This window comes from Beta vulgaris, chromosome 1, assembly GCF_026745355.1.
Source record: "Beta vulgaris subsp. vulgaris cultivar EL10 chromosome 1, EL10.2, whole genome shotgun sequence".
Classification (NCBI taxonomy): Eukaryota; Viridiplantae; Streptophyta; class Magnoliopsida; order Caryophyllales; family Amaranthaceae; genus Beta; species Beta vulgaris.
Window position 1 is genome coordinate 22,040,739 of NC_079202.1, and position 21,106 is coordinate 22,061,844.

Here is a 21,106-nt window from a genome sequence, read left to right on the forward strand (position 1 = left end):
TACTACTCGAAACTCAAATGAGTTTAACCTCTATACCATATTAAATTAATAAACTTTGAACGATGTATTGAAATACAAAATAATCCTATACATATTTAACCAAAAACAAAGTATCAATGATGCACTTTACACAGAAAAACAAAAAATGCTCCTTTATGTTAATTATGAAGTTGTTTTGCACCTTCATGACACTCTTAGGCTGTAAAAGACTTATATATATATGTCATTAGCTGTAATATTAGACATATCATGTTCTTTCTCACAAATCAGTATTATTATACAATTTTTACCCGTGACTTTAGAAATGACCACATGAAATTGGCTATGGCTGAAAACCTTGGGAGATACAAACCCATATGTGATAGGGATATCTTTGACTTTTATTTATAGTCATTGCAAAACACAATTCAAGAGAATTTTGTTCCATTTGACATAATGAGTGTCATACGGGGTATAAATACCATATTACTCCCATTTCCTTGACATACTCAGGCCCCTTTAAAGATCTCTAGGAAATACCAAATATATATGTTTCTACTATATATAGTTGATATAGGATATTTCCCTTTCCCGCTAAAAAAGTAATGATTGATTTCTTGTTGCTGGCTCCTTGAGCCACCCATGTCCTTGCCACCGCCTGATTGGTTGTTTTTCCATCTTTTTTTTATTCTCATTTTAGTGGTGTAGTCTCCTTTTATTTGGAGCCCCTTAGTTTGAACATATCTATGACCTCGAAGATGAATGTTCGATTATCCATGTACCACAATTAATGAAATTTAGTTTAAGAAATACGCTACCCATTGGTAGAAAATATGATTTGGCTTTTCTCTAGAAAATTAAATAATCATAATTTACGTTTAATAAAATGCACGGGATGAGATACCGTGCAATAAAAAACTCAAACGGCATGAGATAAATACATTACGTTGATTCATTATTTGTATAATCCATGTGATTCTAAAGTCATTAATTTTACTCAAACAAAATTATGGTTTTTCTTTAAAAGATTATAAGCGAATAACATAAAGAATTATGATTACCATAACTATATCATAACTTACTAATAGAAAGTGGTGATTTTAAATGAAAACACATTTTTTATGAATTGGTTTAAATATCGAAAAAAATTGGATTGGAGTATTACTTCCAGACTGAAACTTTTTATGAAGTTTTGAATTCATGCATTGATTATTGAGTAACATTTTGTTGTGGACGGTGGTGACTCACTAGCTGCAAAATTCTGGATCCGCTACTAAATGTGTTACACTATTTTGACTTATGACTTATTTCAAATAATAAGTATAATACTCTCTATATTATTTTGTTGATTATGTATTCCCTGTCGGGAACTTTAAATATATTATTCCTATTCTAAATCTTTTCATACATAGTGTAATTTTATGACTTAAATCTCCATTGATTTTAAAGCCCAACAAATTTGTTCACACTAATGATAAATACTTAATATTTTACCTCTCAAACTTTTGTGTTATTGGTTGCTTAGCAGATTAACTCAAAGGCTTATATTCTTTATTTTAGTTCATTTTATTTTATTTAAAATAATGAAATCTTTCCCATTTTTAAGATTATACTGGCTTTTTCGATTACAAAATAGGAACGACAAAAGAAATTAGAGGGAGTAATATTTTCACCAAAATTATTTTTAAAGTTTGTTATTACTTTGTTGAGAAAATATATTTATTTTGAACATATTGCTATACTCCAGTGTAGGTTGCACACAAAACTTTAATATTCCGATATACTTGAGTATTGATAGTATTTTACTGTATACTTAATTACATCTAGTGTCTTTTTGTAGTTGGTGTTATATTCTATAAAGTTGTAGATATTATTTATATCACAATTTAAATTATTCTACTAAAAATCACACCAAAAAAATCGCGTTTACTGTTACTTCCTATTAGAATTTAATTCTCCCTTCTACATTATGGCAAACAATTACACTATATACACTAATATGTTTATCCTTAATATATATGATTGAAACGATTTAACAACAACTATATAAAATAAATAAATTAACAAAACAAAGCTATAGATCTTACACTAAGATTAATAATAACCTTCGTCAAAATTTTATTGGCATGTACTTATTGAACTTGAAATACCACTATGTAATTTTCTTGTCAGATTCTCATCTAGTTATATACCTTTTGCTTAACTGGATTATATCTTGTATATATATAACATTTACTTGCATCTATTTTTGTCCCAAATCAATAGAAAAGAATTCAATAGATTTAGTTGCGATAGAGTTGACTCACATTACGCTAAATCCAAATTTAAAAACGATCGTTATTTAATAATTGTTACAATATGAGTAAACGCAAATAATCGTAAAGAAATCAGAAATATTTGGAAAAAAAACATGCAAAAATATCAAATTCAAAAACTTGATTATTAATTATACCTAACAACCTAAAAGTTATCTCTTACCAAAATTATATTATGATTTCAGCTTGTGCATTCAGTTCTCTCTTATTATCTTACACCACCGATGTTCTTTATCGTTGACTATTTTGGCAGACGTTATCTATATAGAAATTTTTTGGCAATAACTACAAATAAGGGAGTGATTGCACATAAATAAGATTCTTTAATAACATGTGATAAAAGTCTCATTATAGTAGTTTTGTTATATATACTTGTTTTAATTTATAGTCTTGTAGCATTGTGCGTTATATTGAAAATTAATGTAAACTAATTTTTAATAGTACTCACTTTTCTCTAGAGTAATTCTAGTACTTTTCATTTTCTTTTGTCTCATAATATATACCATCTACATTTTTACGATAGGAATGAACTTTCTACTTAAAGCAACTTTTGAATTTTCACCATCTTCTTACTCATCATGCATTATGTGATTTTTCATTTTATATTTATTATGTTATGATATTATAGATTTCAATTCTTATTTTTTATTTAATATTTTTCATCACTTCTATTAGTCAGATACTTTCAAATATGTTTCTTATTTCACATACATCGATATTTTATAACTATATGTTAATGTTCAACCATGTCACTTTTCATAAAAAATTGTCACTCAAAAATCTAATAAAATAACACTAAATATGACCATATACATTCTTAAAGCATTAAGGTTTATTATTTTCTTTGTGCGCTATCACTTTTTTGTTATATAATTGATGAGAACGTATTGTGTCGGACTCGTCCGACACAACACTCTCATCGGACGAGCAACGCAACGCAACGCGCGCGACTTATTAAAGACCGAAAAATAAAAAATAAAAAAAAAACAAAAAAAAAAACACTTTCATCCCCTTCATCCGCTTCATCCGCCATTGTTCAAGAACAAAAACATATCCAACACTTCACTTTCTCACTACAAATCTAGTTCCACTACTGAAATCTAGTTCGTTACAAATTGAACAAGAATGTCAGCCGAAGATTCGAATTCACAAATCGCAAGTTCGTTACAAATTGATCTGAGCAATGAGAATACTCACAGAGATCTCACATTACAAATTGAACTAAACAATGAAAACCGTAACACAGATATCACATCAGAAAAAAAAAGAAAGAAATTACATGAAGAATCAGCTGGAATACAAGACAAAGTAACAGTGTATGTCTAAATTTAATTTTCAATTGCATTTACTCATTTTCAGTTATAATTTTGATTGTATCAGTTAGTATGCATAAAATTACCTTTTACATTGCAACAAAAGTCTATTTTTCACTCATTAACTTCTTTTTCAGTTAGACTTAATTAGTTTTCAGTTAGACTTATTAAGTGTTCAGTTAGAGTACTTTAGTTTTCAGTTAATATAGTTTTCAGTTAGACTTAATTAGTTTTCAGTTGGACTTATTACCTTCAGTTAAACTTATTTACGCTTCAGTTAGACTTATTTACTCTTCCGTTAGACTTATTTACTCTTCAGTTAGACTGATTCAGATAGACTTATTAAGTGTTCAGTTAGAGTAATTTAGTTTTCAGTTAGACTTTTTACTCTTCAGTTAGACTGATTCAGTTAGACTTATTAAGTGTTCAGTTAGAGTAATTTAGTTTTCAGTTAGACTTATTAACTCTTCAGTTAGACTTATTTATTTCATCAGTTAGACTGATTCAGTTAGACTGATTCAGTTAGACTAATTTAGTTTTCAGTTAGACTTATTTAGTTTTCAGTTAGACTTATTAACTCTTCAGTTAGACTTATTTTCTTTTCAGTTAGCTTATTTGCTCTTCAGTTAGACTGATTCATAGACTGATTCATTTAGACTAATTTAGTTTTCAGTTGACTTATTTGTTTTCAGTTAGACTTTTTAACTCTTCAGTTAGACTTATTTAGTTTTCAGTTAGACTTATTTGCTTTCAGTTAGACATATTCAGTTACACTAATTTAGTTTTCAGTTAGACTGATTCAGTTTTCAGTTAGACTTATTTAGTTTTCAGTTAGACTTATTTTCTTTTCAGTTGGTCCTTAATTTATTTCATTTAGTATAATTATTCTTTCATTTGATACTATTACAATCATTCTCAGCTACACTTGTTTAGTTTTCAGTTAGTGCTTTTGTTCTTTAAGTTAGTGTCCTAATTTTTTGACAATGAACTCAACAGCTGAACATGAATATCTCAAGTACATCAATGACGAAAATATCAGTAGCAGTTTAATAGGGAGACATGTTACAGATCACAAAGATGGTTACAACTTGTATCAAGCACACTCAAGAGCATTAGGATTTAGTATTAGGAAACAAACTCTAAGGAGGAGGAGAATTGATAATTCAATATACGAATTCTACTTGGTTTGCTCAAAGGAAGGAGGCTCAAAATCAACAAACAAAATAACAGAACCAAAAGAAAAGACACACAACAAGAAAAACCTGTTCAGATACCAGATGTTGAGCAGCCAACCAACAAAAGAAAGGAAAGAGTAGTCAATGAAACAAGAACAGCATGCAAAGCCATGGTCAGATTTAAGCAAGAAAAACCTGGTGAAGACTTTGTTGTAGTAGCTCATGAGTTGCAGCACAACCATGAGTTGGTAATACAACAAGAAATACATCATCTGAAATCAGAAAGGAAGATAACTGAACAAAAAGGACAACTAATACAAACAATGGTTGAATCTGGCATAAAGCCAATGCATGCATACAACTTTTTGTGTCATGAGGCTGGATCAGAAGAAGTAGTGGGCCACACAAAAAGGGACCATCTAAACTATATCACACAGTACAGAACAAGATTGGTTGAAGGAAAGGATATGCAGAGTGTGTTGGACTTACTTCAGCAAAGAGCGGATGATGATCCTGCATTCTTCTACAGGCTGAAATTTGGGGAACATAACAACATCGTCAGCTACTTTTGGCGAGATTCAATGATGTTGGAGGACTTCAAAGCATATGGAGATGTTATGATATTTGACACAACATATAGGACAAACAAATATGGACTGATATGTGCACCATTTGTTGGCATAAATTGCCATTGGAAAACAACAATGTTTGCATGTGCTTTCATAACTAATGAAAAGGAAGAGAGCTTTGAATGGCTACTAGAAACATTCAAGAGAGCAATGTGCCAACAAGAGCCAAAGACAATTTTCACTGATCAAGATAAGGCAATGGGCAATGCAATTGAAAAGGTATTTTTCAGTTAGAATTATTTAGTTTTCAGTTAGAATTATTTAGTCTTCAGTTTGAGTTAATTATTTATAATTCAGTTAGACCTATTTAGTTTTCATTTAGACTCATTAATTTTTCAGATAGCCTTATTTACTTTTTAGTTAACTAATTTACTTCTCAGTTAGACTAATTTACTTTTCAGTTAGACTCATTGAGTTTTCAGTTAGACGTATTTAGTTTTAAGTTAGACTCATTGAGTTTTCAGTTAGACTTATTTAGTTTTCAGTTAGACTAATTTAGTTGTCAGTTAGACTCATTAGTTTATTAGACTCATTTAGTTGTCAGTTAGACTCATTGAGTTTTCAGTTAGACTCATTTATTTCCACTATTTCAGTTAGACTTCTTTCTTTTTCAGTTAGACGTCTTGATTATTCAGGTAGACTTAGTTAATTTTCAGTTAGACTTATTTAGTTGTCAGTTACACTTATTTACTTTTCAGTTAGACAAATTTACTTTTCATTAGACTTATTTAGTTTTCAGTTAGACTTATTTAGTTTTCAGTTAGACTCATTTAGTTTTCATTTGGGCTTCATATTACTTCTTTTTGTCTAATGAAATTTTCAGTTAGCATTTACACTGTTTTCAGTTAGACTTCTTAAATTTTCAGTTGGTCTTCATATTATTTCTTTACCTTTTAAATTAGATTCACAAGCATTCAAATGAAAGTGATTTCTAGCATAATATGTACTATCTTAAATCAGGTTTTCCCAAATACAAGACATAGGCTTTGCCTTTGGCATATAGAGAAGAACTTTGTAAGCCACTTCGGATCCCTCAAGACCAATGAAGACTTCAAGAACATGTTCAAGAACTGTTTGATGGGGTGTCAAAATGAATCAGGCTTTGAAGAATTGTGGGCGAAAATGATGGAATTGTATGGACACGAGAAAAAAGAATGGTTCGAGCAAGTATATGATCAGAGACACAAGTGGTGCACCGCATTAAACAGGGATATGTTTTCAGCTGGAATCTTATCATCACAAAGAAGTGAAGTCACAAATAAGGCAATATCATTCAATGCAAAAGCAACAACAAACCTGTTTGAATTCTATCATATATTTGAGCAAACAGTGAAAAGATGGAGAAGCAATGAAACTAGTGACAACTTCCGGAACAGAACTGAACGTCCCAAAGCCGTCAAATCCAAATCAAAGCTTCTGAAACATGCAGCTGATGTATACACACTAGCACTATATAATGACTTTGAAACAGAGTATGAGTGGGCAATGGCATCATTTTTACGAGCATTTGCAACAGAGAAACTCACAGCTGAAGTTGTTTGAAGTCTCACCAGAAGAAGATTTCAGCAATTCACATACAGTAGCATACGATGAGGCGACAACAGAATTAGTGTGCTCATGTCAATGCTTCACAGAGACGGGGATGCTTTGCTTTCACATAATAAGGGTCATGCACATGTTCAGCATATTTCAAATACCACAACAATATATCCTTAAGAGATGGACAAGACTTGCAAAGTCAGCAGTATGGGAGAATGTTCAAGGTTAGTGAAATAAATCAATATGACTAACTGACAAATGAAAGCAACTAACTGAAAAACTGAAGACTCCAACTGAAACAATTAACTGATCACCTGAAAGATTTAATTAGTGAACTGAAAAAAAAAAGGCTCCAGCTGAAACATTACTATAACTAACTGATAAATTAATGTTACTACCAGAACATTAATTGGGGGTTTTCTTTGTGTGTGGGAGGGGGAATATTAGTAGTGGGGGGTTTTGGGGGTGTGGGGTTTAACACTTAACTAACTGAAACAATTAACACACCACCTGAAAGAATTTATAAGCTATCTGAAAATTTTAGTTAGTCAAATGAACTAATTGACTAAGAAACATTTATTAAAGCAGACAAGGACCAAAGCCAAAATGCACAGTTGTGGACACCATGGAGACATGCAATAACCAAGAATTTCTACAACCTAGTGTCAATATGTCAATCAAATGAGGATGCAAGAACATTATGTGACAAGTCGTTGAAGGAATTATACAAATCAGTGAAAGAAGTTTTCAAGACTGATCAACAAAAACAACAAGAAATCGAAGATGAAGAACTACGAAGACAAACAGTTGAAAATCCTGAGGTGATAAAGACAAAAGGAAGACCACCAAAGGGAAACAAGAGAGTAAAAGGACATTTTGAGAAGCGTAAAATGAAGACAAGGCATCCGAACGAATATGGAACAAAAACCCCAAATGTACCTCAAGTTGAATAGTGTTCAAATAATATTAGTTTTCAATTGTATTCCACTCAGTAATTGTATTGAAATTTACACTTGTTTATTCCTAAGCTACTCGAAATTCAGTAATATTAGTATTTATTGACCTTCAGTTAGACTTGTTTATTTTTCAGCTAGTCTTTCTAGTGCTTCACTTAGACGTGTTTACTTTTAAGCTTATATTAATTCAGTTTCAGTTAGACTTGTGTTTTTTCAGCTAGTTTAATGATGCTTCAGTTAGACTTATTTATTTCTCAGCTTATCTTTATACTGCTTCAGTTAGACTTGTGTCTTTTTCAGCTAGTCTTAATGATGCTTCAGTTAGACGTATTTATTTTTCAGCTTGTATTAATTGTACTTCAATTAGACTTGTGTATATTTCTGCTTCAGTTAGACTTATTTGATTTTCAGCCTCTATTAATTACGCTTCAGTTAGACTTGTGTAGTTTTCAGCTAGTGTTAAATTTCCTTCAGTCAGACTTATTTATTTTTCAGCAGTATTAATTGTGCTTCAGCTAGACTTCTTTATTTTTCAGCTAGTGTTTATAGAGCTTCAGTTAGACTTGTTTATTTTTCAGTTAGACTTAACAACTCTTCAGTTAGACTTGTTTGTTTTTCAGCTACTATTTACAGTGTATAAGTTAGACTTAAAATTTATATTTACAAATATATGTCATACACTTATTATTATGAGTTAGATTTTTCATTTTTCAGTTGGTATTTGTATTTTTCCAATTAATTTTCAAACAACTTCATTTTTACACAAATGTATTCCATTCAAAGTAAGTGTAAATGTACAATTCATTAAAGAACACAGATATAAAATGTAAAATGAGTTCTGTGCTATTTGTACTGTACATTGCAAAATTCAATGGTTTCTATTTCTACTGTACATTATAATAATAATAAAAAAAAGTTTGGCACCTAACAATAATGAAATTTCAACAGTTGCTCTATTTTCACTTTGTCTCCAAAATTATTATTCAACACATCTTCTACTTTCGCCTCATGATCCCTCCTTCGCCGTAAAATGTGTGCTTCTTTTCTATTCGTCTTCTTTGATCGATTAAATGCTAATTTATCTAGAACAGCCTCTTTATCCTTCCTTATCTTCTGTCTTGCCATCAGTTCAGGTTTCTTTGCAGACCAAACATAACAGTCATGCTTCACTTTCTCTCTCAGTTTGTTTAAAGGATGGTCCACAAGACGAAGAGCAAGCCTACACCGCTCAAGGTTTTTGGTGGCTCCCTAAAAAATAAAAAAATCAAAACTATTAAAAAAGGTTCAAAAATGTAACAATTACAAAATAAAACTAACTGAAAATAAACAACAACATCAACTAGTCTTTATAGTGCTTCATTGTTTTTCAGGTAGTCCTTATAATGCTTTCAGCTAGTAATGATTGTGTTTCAGTTAGACTTGATTGTTTTTCAGCTAGTATTTATTATGTTTCAGTTAGACTTGTTTATTTCTAAGCTAGTCTTTACAGTGCTTCAGTTAGACTTCATTATTTCTCAGCTAGTCTTTATAATGCTTCAGTTAGACATCTTTGTTTTTCAGCTAGTCTTTCAAGTCCTTCACTAACTGGCTATCATACCTTTTTCTATTAAAAAACTTTCAAAAACAGAAATGTAACAAGCAAAATAAAGTAATCATACCCTTTTAGGTCAACAAGTGCAGCATGGTTAGTATTTGACCGTCATACAGCTCCATGGTTTTGATTGCATAGACACCACAATCAAAATTGTTGTCCTTGCTTCTCCAAGGGAAGTAAAGAGTTGATGTTTGCCAATGGTGGAGACGATCAAAATCACGACATCTCATAGTCTCTTTCATAAAAGAATCAAAAGCACGACACTGCATTTGAAGATCAAAAAAAAAAACAACAATTAAAAAACAAGTAATAAAATGGAACAAAAAAAAAATACAAATGCTCATAAAAAGGTACTTACAAAGTATGTAAGACCGTTAAATTCCTCATGCTTATATCTATCAATGTCCTTCATGTCTGTACGATTGTCAATATTTTCAATCCTTTTTGCTTTCTTGTTCAGCACCAAGACAGTATAATGATCATCCTTGTGAACAGGAACAAAAATCTGGAAGATAAACATAAGATGCAAAAGCAATAAGTCTACCTGACAGAGAACAAAAAACAAAATGAAATACTAAAAACACTAGCTGAACTAAAAACATACACTAACTGAAAACATAAACTAGGACTAACTGACAAGTAACATACACTAACTGAAAGAGAAAATTACACTAACTGAACAAATAAAAAAATAGTTAACAATAATACAACTAACCAGTTCAGCTTCTCGAATATCATTGCGTGGAAATGATTTCACCCATGAAGAAATAGCTTCCTTACATTTCTTGTAGAATAAATCATCATCTTTTGTAATAAGCTTTTTCTTGTTTTCTTCCCATTCCTTAAACTTCTGATCATACTGCCTAGTGCCCTCCAGGTTCTTCAAAATAATCTCATTTTCAGCAATCTCACTCTCAAACTGAACCTTTTTTACCTTCTCAGCACACAACCAATTGATATAGTTCTACAACAAAAGAAAATAGATATTATGACAAACTGAAACATTAAGTTTAGTTTTCAGTTAGACTTTTTAAAATGTCAGTTAGATTTATTTACTTTTCAGTTAGACTTATTTAGTTTTCAGTTAGACTCATTAAGTTTTCAGTTAGACTCATTAAGTTCTCAGTGAGACTCATTAAGTTTTCAGTGAGACTTATTTACTTCTCAGTTAGACAAATTTACTTTTCAGTTAGACTCATTTAGTTTTCATTAGACTTATTAAGTTTTCAGTAAGACTCATTAAGTTCTCAGTGAGACTCATTAAGTTTTCAGTGAGACTTATTTACTTCTCAGTTAGACAAATTTACTTTTCAGTTAGACTCATTTAGTTTTCAGTTAGACTTATTAAGTTTTCAGTAAGACTCATTAAGTTTTCAGTTAGACTCATTAAGTTTTCAGTTAGACTCATTAAGTTTTCAGTTAGACTCATTAAGCTTTCAGTTAGACTTATTTACTTCTCAGTTAGAGTAATTTACTTTTCAGTTAGACTCATTTAGTTTTCAGTTAGACTTCTTTATTTTTAGTTACACTTATTTATTATTCAGCTAGACTTATTAAGTTTTCAGTTACACTTATTTACTTTTTATTAGACTGAAAACATAATATGACCAACTGAAAAACATAACATGACAAACTGAAAAACAGAAGATGACCAACTGACAAAATAATATGACCAAATGAAAACAAACATATAAAACTAAGCAATAACAACACTTACAAAAGGCATAATATTAAACCAAAATCTCCTTGTTGCAGAAGGTGATTCCTCTTCTTGCCTATTGAACATGAAGACGCATCCGTCAATAACTCCACTTGTCAGCCAACCTTGACGAGGCATGCTAATTAAGTCGAATTTGTACAGCTGAACCGCATAGTTGCTATGAGGATTATCAAAATCCACAATGAGATCACTTGTAAGTTCACTTTGCATAATGTCATTTTTCATCTTCACTTCCTCAGAATCTGTATCCAATGACATATATGCAACATCTTCATACTCATTGTAAAATAGATAATCAACCAGCAACCTCTGGTCAGGAGACAGATCACTCAAATATCTATTATAATGCTGCAAACTTCGACATAATATTATGCCATGGTTGTTGACAGGAACAGCATGCAAACCAGGCGTAGAAGATGAAACAACACCAGCTTCATTCTCATCCTCTTCTTTTTTAGCCTTGTGAGATGATGATTCAACTCCATGATCAGCAATCCTATCAATCAGGTCCTCCAAACCTTCATCGTCATAATCATCACCTGGTTCCTTAACTCTCACAACTTTCCCAACTTTCTCTGAAGAAGGGTCATAGTCCCACCCCTTCAATAATTCAGGTGTTGAAGGGATTTCTGACTTGATTGTTTCTGAGGTTTGTAGGATTTGTATGATGATTGATCAGAATAAGAGCCATCACCCTGCATTCAATTAAAATATTAAAAAAGGATGACAGATATACTAACTGAAAGATAAACATACACTAACTGAAAATAAAACAGATACTAAATGACAAGAAACATAAACCAAATGAAAATTAAACAATTACTAACTGACAAGAATGATACACTAACTGAAACATAACATAATACTAACTGACAAAAAAGAAACACTAACTGACATGAAACTTACACTAACTCAAACATAAACTGATACTAACTGACAACAAACAAACATACACTAACTGAAATAAAAGATATACTAAATGACAAGAAACATACACTAACTGAAACAGAAAAATAAAAAAACAGAAACTAAAACTATACTTACTCGAGGATATTTTACATTTACTGGAGTGATGATTGGAATTGAACTTCCAACACCCTCACCACTCTCTGCACTGTATGGAAGATCCTCAACAACAGGACTAGGAGTTAATAGTTGGAATGAAGGGGCATCGAAATCAACAATGTTTTTCCTTTTAGCAGAAGAATCAACTCTCCAAGACTTTCTGCTATATACATTCTCAACTGCTTCAACAACAGGAGGAGGAGGAGGAGGAGGAGTTGGAGTACGAAGATCAACAATATCAATACCAGCAGCGGTGCGAGTAGGGACGTGTGTAGAAATTTTACACTTATCCTTATCCTTAGCCCCTTTGACTTGATCATCATCAGCATTCCTCCTCTTCCTATCAGCTTCCTTTGGTTGTTCTTTCTCAACATCTTAATTCAAAAAAAAAAAAAAAAAAAAATATAAAAAGTTCCATTTGATATTTATATGATATTCAGTTGGTATTAAGACTATTTCATTTAGAGTATCAAAATTTTCAGTTGGTCTGAATATTCTTTCAGTTTGACTTGTTTATTGTTCAGGTAGTCTTTATAGTCCTTCAGTTAGACTTTTTATTTTTTCAGCTAGTCTTTATAATACTTCAGTTAGACTTATTTAATCTTCCGTTAGACTTATTTACTCTTCAGTTACACTGATTAAGTTAGACTTATTAAGTGTTCAGATAGAGTAATTTAGTTTTCAGTTAGACTTATTAACTCTTCAGTTAGGCTTATTTACACTTCAGTTAGACTTATTTTCTCTTCAGTTAGACTTACTTACTCTTCAGTTAGACTAACTTAGTTTTCAGTTAGACTTATTTAGTTTTCAGTTAGACTTATTACCTCTTCAGTTAGACGTATTTACTCTTCAGTTAGACTTATTTGCTCTTCAGTTAGACTAATTTAGTTTTCAGTTGATATACTTTTCAGTTAGACTTATTTAGTTTTCAGTTAGACTTATTTTCTTTTCAGTTGGTCCTTAATTTATTATTAGTATAATTATTCTTTTATTTGATACTATTACAATCATTTTCAGCTACATTTATAATACTTCATCAATTATTGTTCAAGTAATCTTTATAGTGCTTACTTCCTATTTATTTTTCAGTTCTTTTTCATATTGTTACAAACTAAAACAGTATTTCATTGCTATTTATAAGATATTATTTCCTTTAGAGCATCACATTTTTCAGTTGGTCTTTGAATCTTTTCAATTAGGAATAACATGAAAGAAACTTACTTCCTCCTTTCTCTCCTTCTGTATGAACCCCAGCATCCAACTCCTTATTTCTCCTTCCTCTTTATCTCCTTGAAGACCACAATCATCATCAGCATTGCCAGTCTTCTTTATATCTTTCCTTCGGTTCTTTCTCATTATCTTCATTCAAAAACAAAACAATAAAAATAAATAATACACAATAACTGAAAAAACAAAATCAGAAATGAATAAATTCATTGACAAACTAAAACTATTTTTCCACAGATTAAATAAAAACAAATACAAAAAGTTTCATTTGGTATTTATATGATATTCAGCTAGTATTAATATTATTTCAGTTAGAATATCAAACTTTTCAGTTGGTCTTTTTATTCTTTCAGTTAGCTATTTAACTTTTTCATTTAAGCAAACTAAAACAATACAATAAGAAGAACTTACTTCCACCTTCCTCTCCATCTCCATGAAGACCAGCTGTAACAGTCGTGTTTTTAAGCAGGTTTCATTAAAAGATAATGATATTTTATTACCTTAAATTATATGTTAAACTATTGTAAAACACCTTTGAAAAAGTGTATTTTAATGTCTAAATAGAATTTGTGTTTAAGATATAATTTGAAAAAAAAAAACAAAAAAAAAAGAAGAACCTATTTCTCTCTCTTTACGTGTCTTAGTATTTTGCTGCCAAGTTGAATAAAATTTTGAGTTGTCAACACCAAAGCCTAATCAGTTTTTTTTTAAGGGGTTTAGATATCTAGCAACTCATTCTCAAACTCTAGAGATTCATCAACCAGAATTGAAGAAACCCAAAACCCTCAAATCCCCTCACTCCTGATTCGTTTTCTCTCGCTGAAATTTTTCTCTCTCTTCGGGTTTGCTGTTATGAAGTTCATCTTTGCTGTTGTTCTTTGTCGTCGGTACTTTGGCCGGCGTTTTGCCGCCATTCCACCATCACCATTGTTGTTGGTTGCGACGTTGCCTGCGTTTGGTGGAGTTTCTCTCTCCTTTGCTTCGAGTTTTTAGTGTTGTGCTGCTATTTTTTTTCTCTCTCCTCTGCTTTTGTGTTGCTGCTGTCGTTCGAATTGGTGTTCCGGCGCCACCGCTGTTGGTGGTTGTCGTTGCAGCTGTTGTTTTTCTTGTTGCCGCTGCTGCCATGGCTGTGTTGGTGCATCGTTGTTCTTGTTGTTGCTGCTGCGACATTGTTTTTATGTTTCCTCCAATGTTCCTCACTCGATTCATAAGAAAATCAATTCTGATTTTTGCAAGGTATAATCTAGATATATGTCTTTCCCTTTTCTCATATTTAATTTCAAGAAATAGTTATGAGTATAAGAGTTTGTTTAAATGAGTTTTTGAATTAAGTTCTGAGGAGAATTATTTCAAAGTTGATGTAATATAGATTGTGAATTGTCACTATGGAAATCAATTCGGTTATGGATTTTAATGAAAAAAATGCAAAGCTGGATTGTTATTGTTTTGAACTTTCATTGTCTAAGTTCTGAAAGAAACTTTGTTTGGGAATGATTTTTTTTTTGTCGATGATGTTAATGGGACTTTGATTAGTTAAGTCAAGTAATTCAGGTTGAGATGGTTTAGTATTAGGAGTATATATGTTTGAGAATTATTAAGTATGAGTATTGATAGTTGGTATTATTGTTGAGGTGTATTTCGAATGTTGATTGATGAATGTCAAAGAGGTTAAAGAAGCTTGGAGGTTCTCGGTTATTGGATGGGAGATTAAGAAATTAGCTTTCGTATGAGGTAATCTTTATGTTCAGCAAAATGAATTTACATGCCCATGTTGTATTGTGTTTTCAATATCATACATTGCTTATAGTCATGGCCATGGTTATAGATGCATATTTATAAGTTAATTGTGAATTGATATTTGATGGTTATGGAAGAATAATGCTGTATGTTATTGGAATTGTTCGGAAACTATAAAGTATTCTAAAAATGTGATTTGAGTATGATAATGAGAAAATGTTTTCGAAATGGTTTTAGCTGGCTTAGTTTATGAACTGAGATGAATAGTGGGCAAGGTAAAGGTGGAGTAAAATAATTCGTATATGAGTTAAGACCAGATAAGGTCGAGTATTATGTTAAGTTCTGTTATAAGCCTGTACTTGCCAGTGATTTGTGTTAAGTAATTGAGCTATGCCAGCGATATATTCAAAAGATGAATTATTTCCGAACAATTACCAAGTTGTTTCTGATATGAAAAATGTTTACGAACCAAAACCGTTTTGACGGGCTGAAGTAAAGTTACTGAGTTTTTCGCTCATTTTAGTTTTCGTTTTTGTTTTGTATTTCTGTTTTGTAATTGCAGGTTCTTGAGTTGGAAGCTCCGAATGGATCATAAAGGAAAAGTTTGGTTGTTAAGTTGTAATTAGAAGTATTCAAGTTCTTAGTGCGTGAAATATTTAATATTGTATTGTTTCGGGATTCGAGTAAAGTATTATAAAATTAGATATGTATCTTATGGATGATGTGTTGTGGGCCCTGACCCACAGGTCCAGGATCATTTTAAGGTTTATGTGTTCCGCTGCGAGTAAATGTAATTCGAGATTATTAAGCGTTAATTGTGATTAGTGAATGTTAAGTATAATTAGCTAGCAGCTTGGAAGTGCGGGCTGTTACACCAGCATCCTTATCTCCTACTTTGTCTTCATCTCCTTGAAGACCAGGATCACCGTTATCTCCTCCTTTGTCTTCATCTCCATGAAGACCAGCATCCTTATCTACTCCTTTGTCTTCATCTCTTGAAGACCAGGATCACCATTATCATCAGCACTCATCCTTTCTTCTTATAATTCTGGTGATCCTTATCATCACCATCATCATCATCATCATCATCATCATCATCTTCTTTATGCTGATCATCATCAGCATTCATCTTCTTCTCATCCTCCTCTCCTTCTTTTTCATCATCTTCATTCAAAACATAAAAAACAACTAAATACACAAAAACTGAAACAATGTTTCCAACAGATGAAAAAAAAAATAAACTGAAAAAATCCAGCAATCAAATGAAAACTTAAGTGAATTGAAAAAATTCATTTAGTATTCATCTCATTTTAAGCTGGTGCTCATATTATTTCAGTTAGACTGTCAAAGTTTTCAGTTGGTCATTTTATTCTTTCAGTTAGAGTATCAAAGTTAGCTATTTCACTTCTTCAGTTAAACATTTCTTTCACTTAGAGTCTAAATTTTTTATTCCAACCAGATTACAAAACTACAACATGAAAATAATATAATGAAAGGAACTTACTTCCTTCTTTCAAATCAACTCCATGAACACCAGAATCCAAATCAGGAACATTTTCAATTCTTCCAAACTCCAATTCAACAGGCCGCTTCACCAATAGTGAAATTGTAGGATCAACTTTGTTTGCACTGTCTTTCGCTTCCAAATGACGCTTGCATATGTCGTCAATTTGACTCAGAAAATCTGGGTTAAATACTTCACTATCATCCAGAGAAATACTGTCTTGAGACAGCTTCTCGCCTTCCTCCCGAATATTCTGGGCAATCTCCAAATTCACTTGACAGAATGCAAGCGCATTCCTCTTCAACTTGTGCATGTTCTTCACATATTCCTTCAATTAAAAGAGCAAAATAGAATAAACAAACAAATTAATATGATGATGACACAGAAACAACATAAACAGAAATATAAGGACATCTGAAAGAATCAAACTATCAAATGAAAACTTAAATGAAAATAAATAAACTTATTTAGTTTTCAGTTACACTAATTTAGTTTCCAGATAGACTTATTTAGTTTTCAGTTAGACTTATTTACTTTTCAGTTAGACTTATGTACTCTTCAGTTAGACTTATGTACTCTTCAGTTAGACTTTTTTAGTTTTCAATTAGACTTATGTACTCTTCAGTTAGACTTCTTTAATTTTCAGTTAGATTATTTACTTCTCAGCTAGACTTATTTACTTCCAAGTTAGACTTATTAAGTTTTCAGTTAGACTAATATAATTTTCAGTTAGACTTATTAACTCTTCAGTTACATAGTTTCAGTTAGACTTCTTTATTTCTAAGTTACACTTCTTTACTTTTAAGTTAGTCTTATTTGCTCTTCAGCTAGAACTGACATTATTTCAGTTAGAGGTCAACAGTCTTCACTTAGAGTTCAAGAGTAAAAAAAATAAAAACATAAGATAAATGAAACTCACAGGAACATCAAGAGCATCTATTTCTTCATCAGTCATCAAACTATGAGGAAGATCCATGATAAGCTGCCTAGTTGAAGGTGATGGACCCTCAACCACCTTAATCATAGGAGAACCAGACTTCCTACTAGCAACACTAACACTGGGAGTTTTAAACTCAACCTTCTGTTTTTCACGCTTCACCGGCAGAATAAAATCCATGTTGATCTCAAACTGCTTCACAACATCAGTCAAATCCTTCTCATCCTGCCAATAACTGATAAATGGCTTACTGACATTTGAATAATCCAGTACGACACTTGAAGTTGTGAATAACAGCAAGAGTCAAAGCGCTGACGCATCCCGAAGCTTGAATGATACTTTCTTCTGTCCAAGCTCAATCTTCTTAATCATAATAGACTGATGACAGTCCAAAACAGCAGCACAAAGACTTCTCAATATATATCCACACCAGTCATAACTTGAAATTGCAGATACATCTTCTAAACTCTTGGCACATTTCAGCACAGGCCCTAAATCAGCTATAGGACATAGAAGCTTGGACAACGAAAAGATAACAAATAACTTCTTGAAATCATCCCCGGATTCATATTTCTTAAACAAATCATCCCAATTTTTTCTACCAATATATACCTTCTTGGGATTAGAAATACCAAGAAACCTATGCCAATCCTTCCTGGCACTTTCAGCCTCTATCTGACTACCTTTCCTCCTAAAGGCGTCATCATAACTCTACTGCTCTATCTGACACAGGTAACCCAAAACATCACTAATGGTAAACTTATTAAAAATCAGTTTACCATTCTTTGTTGAAAACATCATTCCAGATGCATTGTAATTTAACAACACCTCCAAATTCAGATTAGGCTTTATCCTAATATCTAAGAGACTCCCAACCCAATATCCCTAATGTCTCTTTTTGCTCATCACTAAATTACTAACCATTCATTTAAATGGGAATAGTCTGACAATACTTGTAGATTAATTGACTTTATTTCTTGCTCAGTGAAATTCCTAACAAAAGTGAACAACAATAACTTTAAAACATAAAAAAAAAAACGCAATCATATAATATAAAACGAGAATAATGAAAAAAACATACGATCTATCAAATGTGTCTTTCTGTTGATCGGGATTAGATCTTGAAAATGAAAACTTGATTGGTGATAAATCAGATTTGCCTTTCTTCTTAGACAAGGATTTATCACATCTGAAAGAAACAAAGTTTAATCAAACAATAAAAACTGAAAAAAAAACAGCATCAACTGAAAAAATACAAAGATCAACTGAAAGAATACGAACATCAACTAAAAGCAGACCACCATCAACTGAAACAATAGCCTAGATTATTTTTAAGGTAGTCTATATAGTTCTTCAGTTAGACTTCTTTGTTTTCAGATAGTCTATATAGTGCTTCAGTTAGACTGTTTGCATTTCAGCTTATATAGATTGTGCTTCAGTTAGACTAGTTTATTTTTCAGTTACTCTTTACAGTCCTTCAAAGTAACTTCTTTATTTTTCAGCTAGTATTTGTTGTGCTTCAAGTAGCCTTGTTTATTTTTCAGCTAGTCTACATAGTGCTTCAGTTAGACTTATTTGTTTTTCAGATAGTCTATATAGTGCTTCAGTTAGACTTGTTTATTTTTCAGCTAGTCTATATAGTGCTTCAGTTAGACTTGTTAATTTTTCAGATAGTCTATATAGTGCTTCAGTTAGACTTGTTTGTTTCTCAGATAGTCTCTACAGTCATTCAAAGTAACTTCATTATTGTGCTTCACTTAAACTTGTTGCTTTATCAGCTAGTCCTTATTATTTCATTTAGTATAATATTCTTTCATTTCATTCTATTCCAATTACACTTAAAATTTTCATTGAAAATTTACATTACTTCAGTTAGACTTGTTTCTTTTATCAGTTAGTCAATATAGTGCTTCAGATACACTTGTTCGGTTTTCAGCTAGTATATAAAGTGCTTCAGATAGACTTGTTCGGTTTTCAGCTAGTATATAAAGTGCTTCAGATAGACTTGTTCGTTTTTCAGCTAGTATATAAAGTGCTTCAGATAGACTTGTTCGGTTTTCAGCTAGTATAGAAAGTGCTTCAGATAGACTTGTTCGTTTTTCAGCTAGTATATAAAGTGCTTCAGATAGACTTGTTCGTTTTTCAGCTAGTCTATATAGTGCTTCAGATAGACTTGTTTGTTTTTCAGATAGACTTATTTAGTTTTCAGTTAGGCTTATTTAGTTTTCAGTTAGACTTATTTAGATTTTAGTTAGACTTATTTATTTTCAGTTAGACTTATTAAGTGTTCAGTTAGAGTCATTTAGTTTTCAGTTGGACTTATTAACTCTTCAGTTAGACTAATTTACGCTTCAGTTAGACTTATTTACTCTTCCGTTAGACTTATTTACTCTGCAGTTAGACTGATTCAGTTAGACTTATTAAGTGTTCAGTTAGACTTATTTACACTTCAGTTAGACTTATTTTCTCTTCAGTTAGACTTATTTACTCTTCAGTTAGACTGATTCACTTAGACTTATTTAGTTTTCAGTTAAACTTATTTAGTTTTTCAGTTAGACTTATTAACTCTTCACTTAGACTTATTTGCTCTTCAGTTAGACTTATTTGCTAAACAAAATCAACTGAAAGAATATAAGAATCAACTGAAACAATACAAAAATCAACTGAAGGAATATAAATATCAACTAAAAACAACATCAACTAAAAGAATACAAGTAGCAACTGAAAGAATATTATAATCAACTGAAAGAATATATAAATATCAACTGCAAAAACAACAACAACTGAAAACATGTGTATAAAACAACAAAAACTGAAACACAAACCCTAAAAACATGAAATAAATACTCTGATAAACTGAAAACATTCAAAAATAGAAAAAAAATATCTAAACTACTCTAAGAACTTGAAATCTACCTTGGATCATAATCACCATCTTTCTCTTTCTTCTTCCCAGCAGTAGACACTGCCAAAATTTTTCCTGAAGATCCAAGACTCTTCACCTTCTTCGACTTCGGGCTACATTACAATTACAACAACAAAAACGCTCAAATTTTGAAAACAAAAAAAAATTTGCAGCAAAAACAAATGAAATTATACTTAGAATCATCATTCCTAATCCTCTTCACCATATTTGCGATGCAAACGTAATGGATTACGAACAAAAAAACACACTAAGTTTCAACAGCAGAGAAGCAGAGAAGCAGAGAAGCAAAGGAGCAGAAAAATTCTAGAAATAATCAGTAAATAATATATCGGTTTCTTTGAAATGAAGAAGAATCAGTTTTAAAACTAGCGAGAATCAAGTAGAATCCAAAAAAACAGTTTCAAAATCGAAAAAAGATAATGACCTAATAACCGTTATGTTTTTTCTAAAAATAAACAAAACTGCTGATCAACAAAAAAAAGGAAAGCCC

The 21,106-nt window shown here is 31.4% G+C and overlaps 3 protein-coding genes and 2 long non-coding RNA genes across 6 annotated transcripts; 2 read left to right on the forward strand and 3 right to left on the reverse strand.

The window, feature by feature from the left end:
* Positions 1 to 4,461: 4,461 nt before the first annotated feature.
* On the forward strand, positions 4,462 to 8,004 carry LOC130590403 (protein FAR1-RELATED SEQUENCE 5-like). 2 transcript variants are annotated; one of them, XM_057392744.1, is made up of 3 exons: positions 4,462 to 5,630; positions 6,372 to 7,174; positions 7,536 to 8,004. In XM_057392744.1, exons 1-2 carry the CDS (start codon positions 4,953 to 4,955, stop codon positions 6,951 to 6,953), a joined length of 1,260 nt encoding a protein of 419 aa, XP_057248727.1. In that variant the 5' UTR covers positions 4,462 to 4,952; the 3' UTR covers positions 6,954 to 7,174; positions 7,536 to 8,004. The 2 variants fall into 2 exon arrangements, with proteins under 2 accessions (XP_057248727.1, XP_057248725.1); XM_057392742.1 differs by having other exon boundaries at positions 7,539 to 8,004.
* Positions 8,005 to 9,568: 1,564 nt separating this feature from the next.
* Positions 9,569 to 12,758, reverse strand: LOC130589814 (uncharacterized). The gene is made up of 4 exons (XM_057391403.1): positions 11,218 to 12,758; positions 10,216 to 10,464; positions 9,859 to 10,005; positions 9,569 to 9,763 (listed from the first exon to the last, which is right to left on the reverse strand). The coding sequence occupies exons 1-4, from the start codon at positions 11,476 to 11,478 to the stop codon at positions 9,569 to 9,571; spliced, it is 852 nt and encodes a 283-aa protein (XP_057247386.1). The 5' UTR covers positions 11,479 to 12,758.
* Positions 12,759 to 13,763: 1,005 nt separating this feature from the next.
* LOC125497748 (uncharacterized) lies at positions 13,764 to 16,142 on the forward strand. Its single transcript, XR_007274703.2, has 2 exons — positions 13,764 to 15,243; positions 15,812 to 16,142. It is a non-coding gene; the product is annotated as an uncharacterized LOC125497748 (long non-coding RNA).
* A 134-nt stretch (positions 16,143 to 16,276) lies between these two features.
* Positions 16,277 to 17,818, reverse strand: LOC130589815 (uncharacterized). Its single transcript, XM_057391409.1, has 3 exons — positions 17,673 to 17,818; positions 16,754 to 17,081; positions 16,277 to 16,413 (listed from the first exon to the last, which is right to left on the reverse strand). The coding sequence occupies exons 1-3, from the start codon at positions 17,775 to 17,777 to the stop codon at positions 16,277 to 16,279; spliced, it is 570 nt and encodes a 189-aa protein (XP_057247392.1). The 5' UTR covers positions 17,778 to 17,818.
* A 797-nt stretch (positions 17,819 to 18,615) lies between these two features.
* On the reverse strand, positions 18,616 to 20,824 carry LOC130592120 (uncharacterized). Its single transcript, XR_008970308.1, has 3 exons — positions 20,607 to 20,824; positions 18,772 to 18,879; positions 18,616 to 18,683 (listed from the first exon to the last, which is right to left on the reverse strand). It is a non-coding gene; the product is annotated as an uncharacterized LOC130592120 (long non-coding RNA).
* Positions 20,825 to 21,106: the final 282 nt, after the last annotated feature.

Bases quoted from the DNA above. Each gene is read 5' to 3' on its own strand.
- LOC130590403 (XM_057392744.1), top strand. From the start codon at position 4,953: ATGGTCAGATTTAAGCAAGAAAAACCTGGTGAAGACTTTGTTGTAGTA. The intron at 5,631-6,371 runs GTATTTTTCAGT...ATCTTAAATCAG, and splicing joins TGGGCAATGCAATTGAAAAG to GTTTTCCCAAATACAAGACA.
- LOC130589814 (XM_057391403.1), bottom strand. From the start codon at position 11,478: ATGTCATTGGATACAGATTCTGAGGAAGTGAAGATGAAAAATGACATT. The intron at 10,465-11,217 runs GTAAGTGTTGTT...CTTTTGTTGTAG, and splicing joins GGTTTAATATTATGCCTTTT to AACTATATCAATTGGTTGTG. The intron at 10,006-10,215 runs GTTAGTTGTATT...TTTATCTTCCAG, and splicing joins ATATTCGAGAAGCTGAACTG to ATTTTTGTTCCTGTTCACAA.
- LOC130589815 (XM_057391409.1), bottom strand. From the start codon at position 17,777: ATGATTAAGGTGGTTGAGGGTCCATCACCTTCAACTAGGCAGCTTATC. The intron at 17,082-17,672 runs GTGAGTTTCATT...TTTTAATTGAAG, and splicing joins TAGATGCTCTTGATGTTCCT to GAATATGTGAAGAACATGCA. The intron at 16,414-16,753 runs GTAAGTTCCTTT...TTTTGAATGAAG, and splicing joins AGTTGATTTGAAAGAAGGAA to ATGATGAAAAAGAAGGAGAG.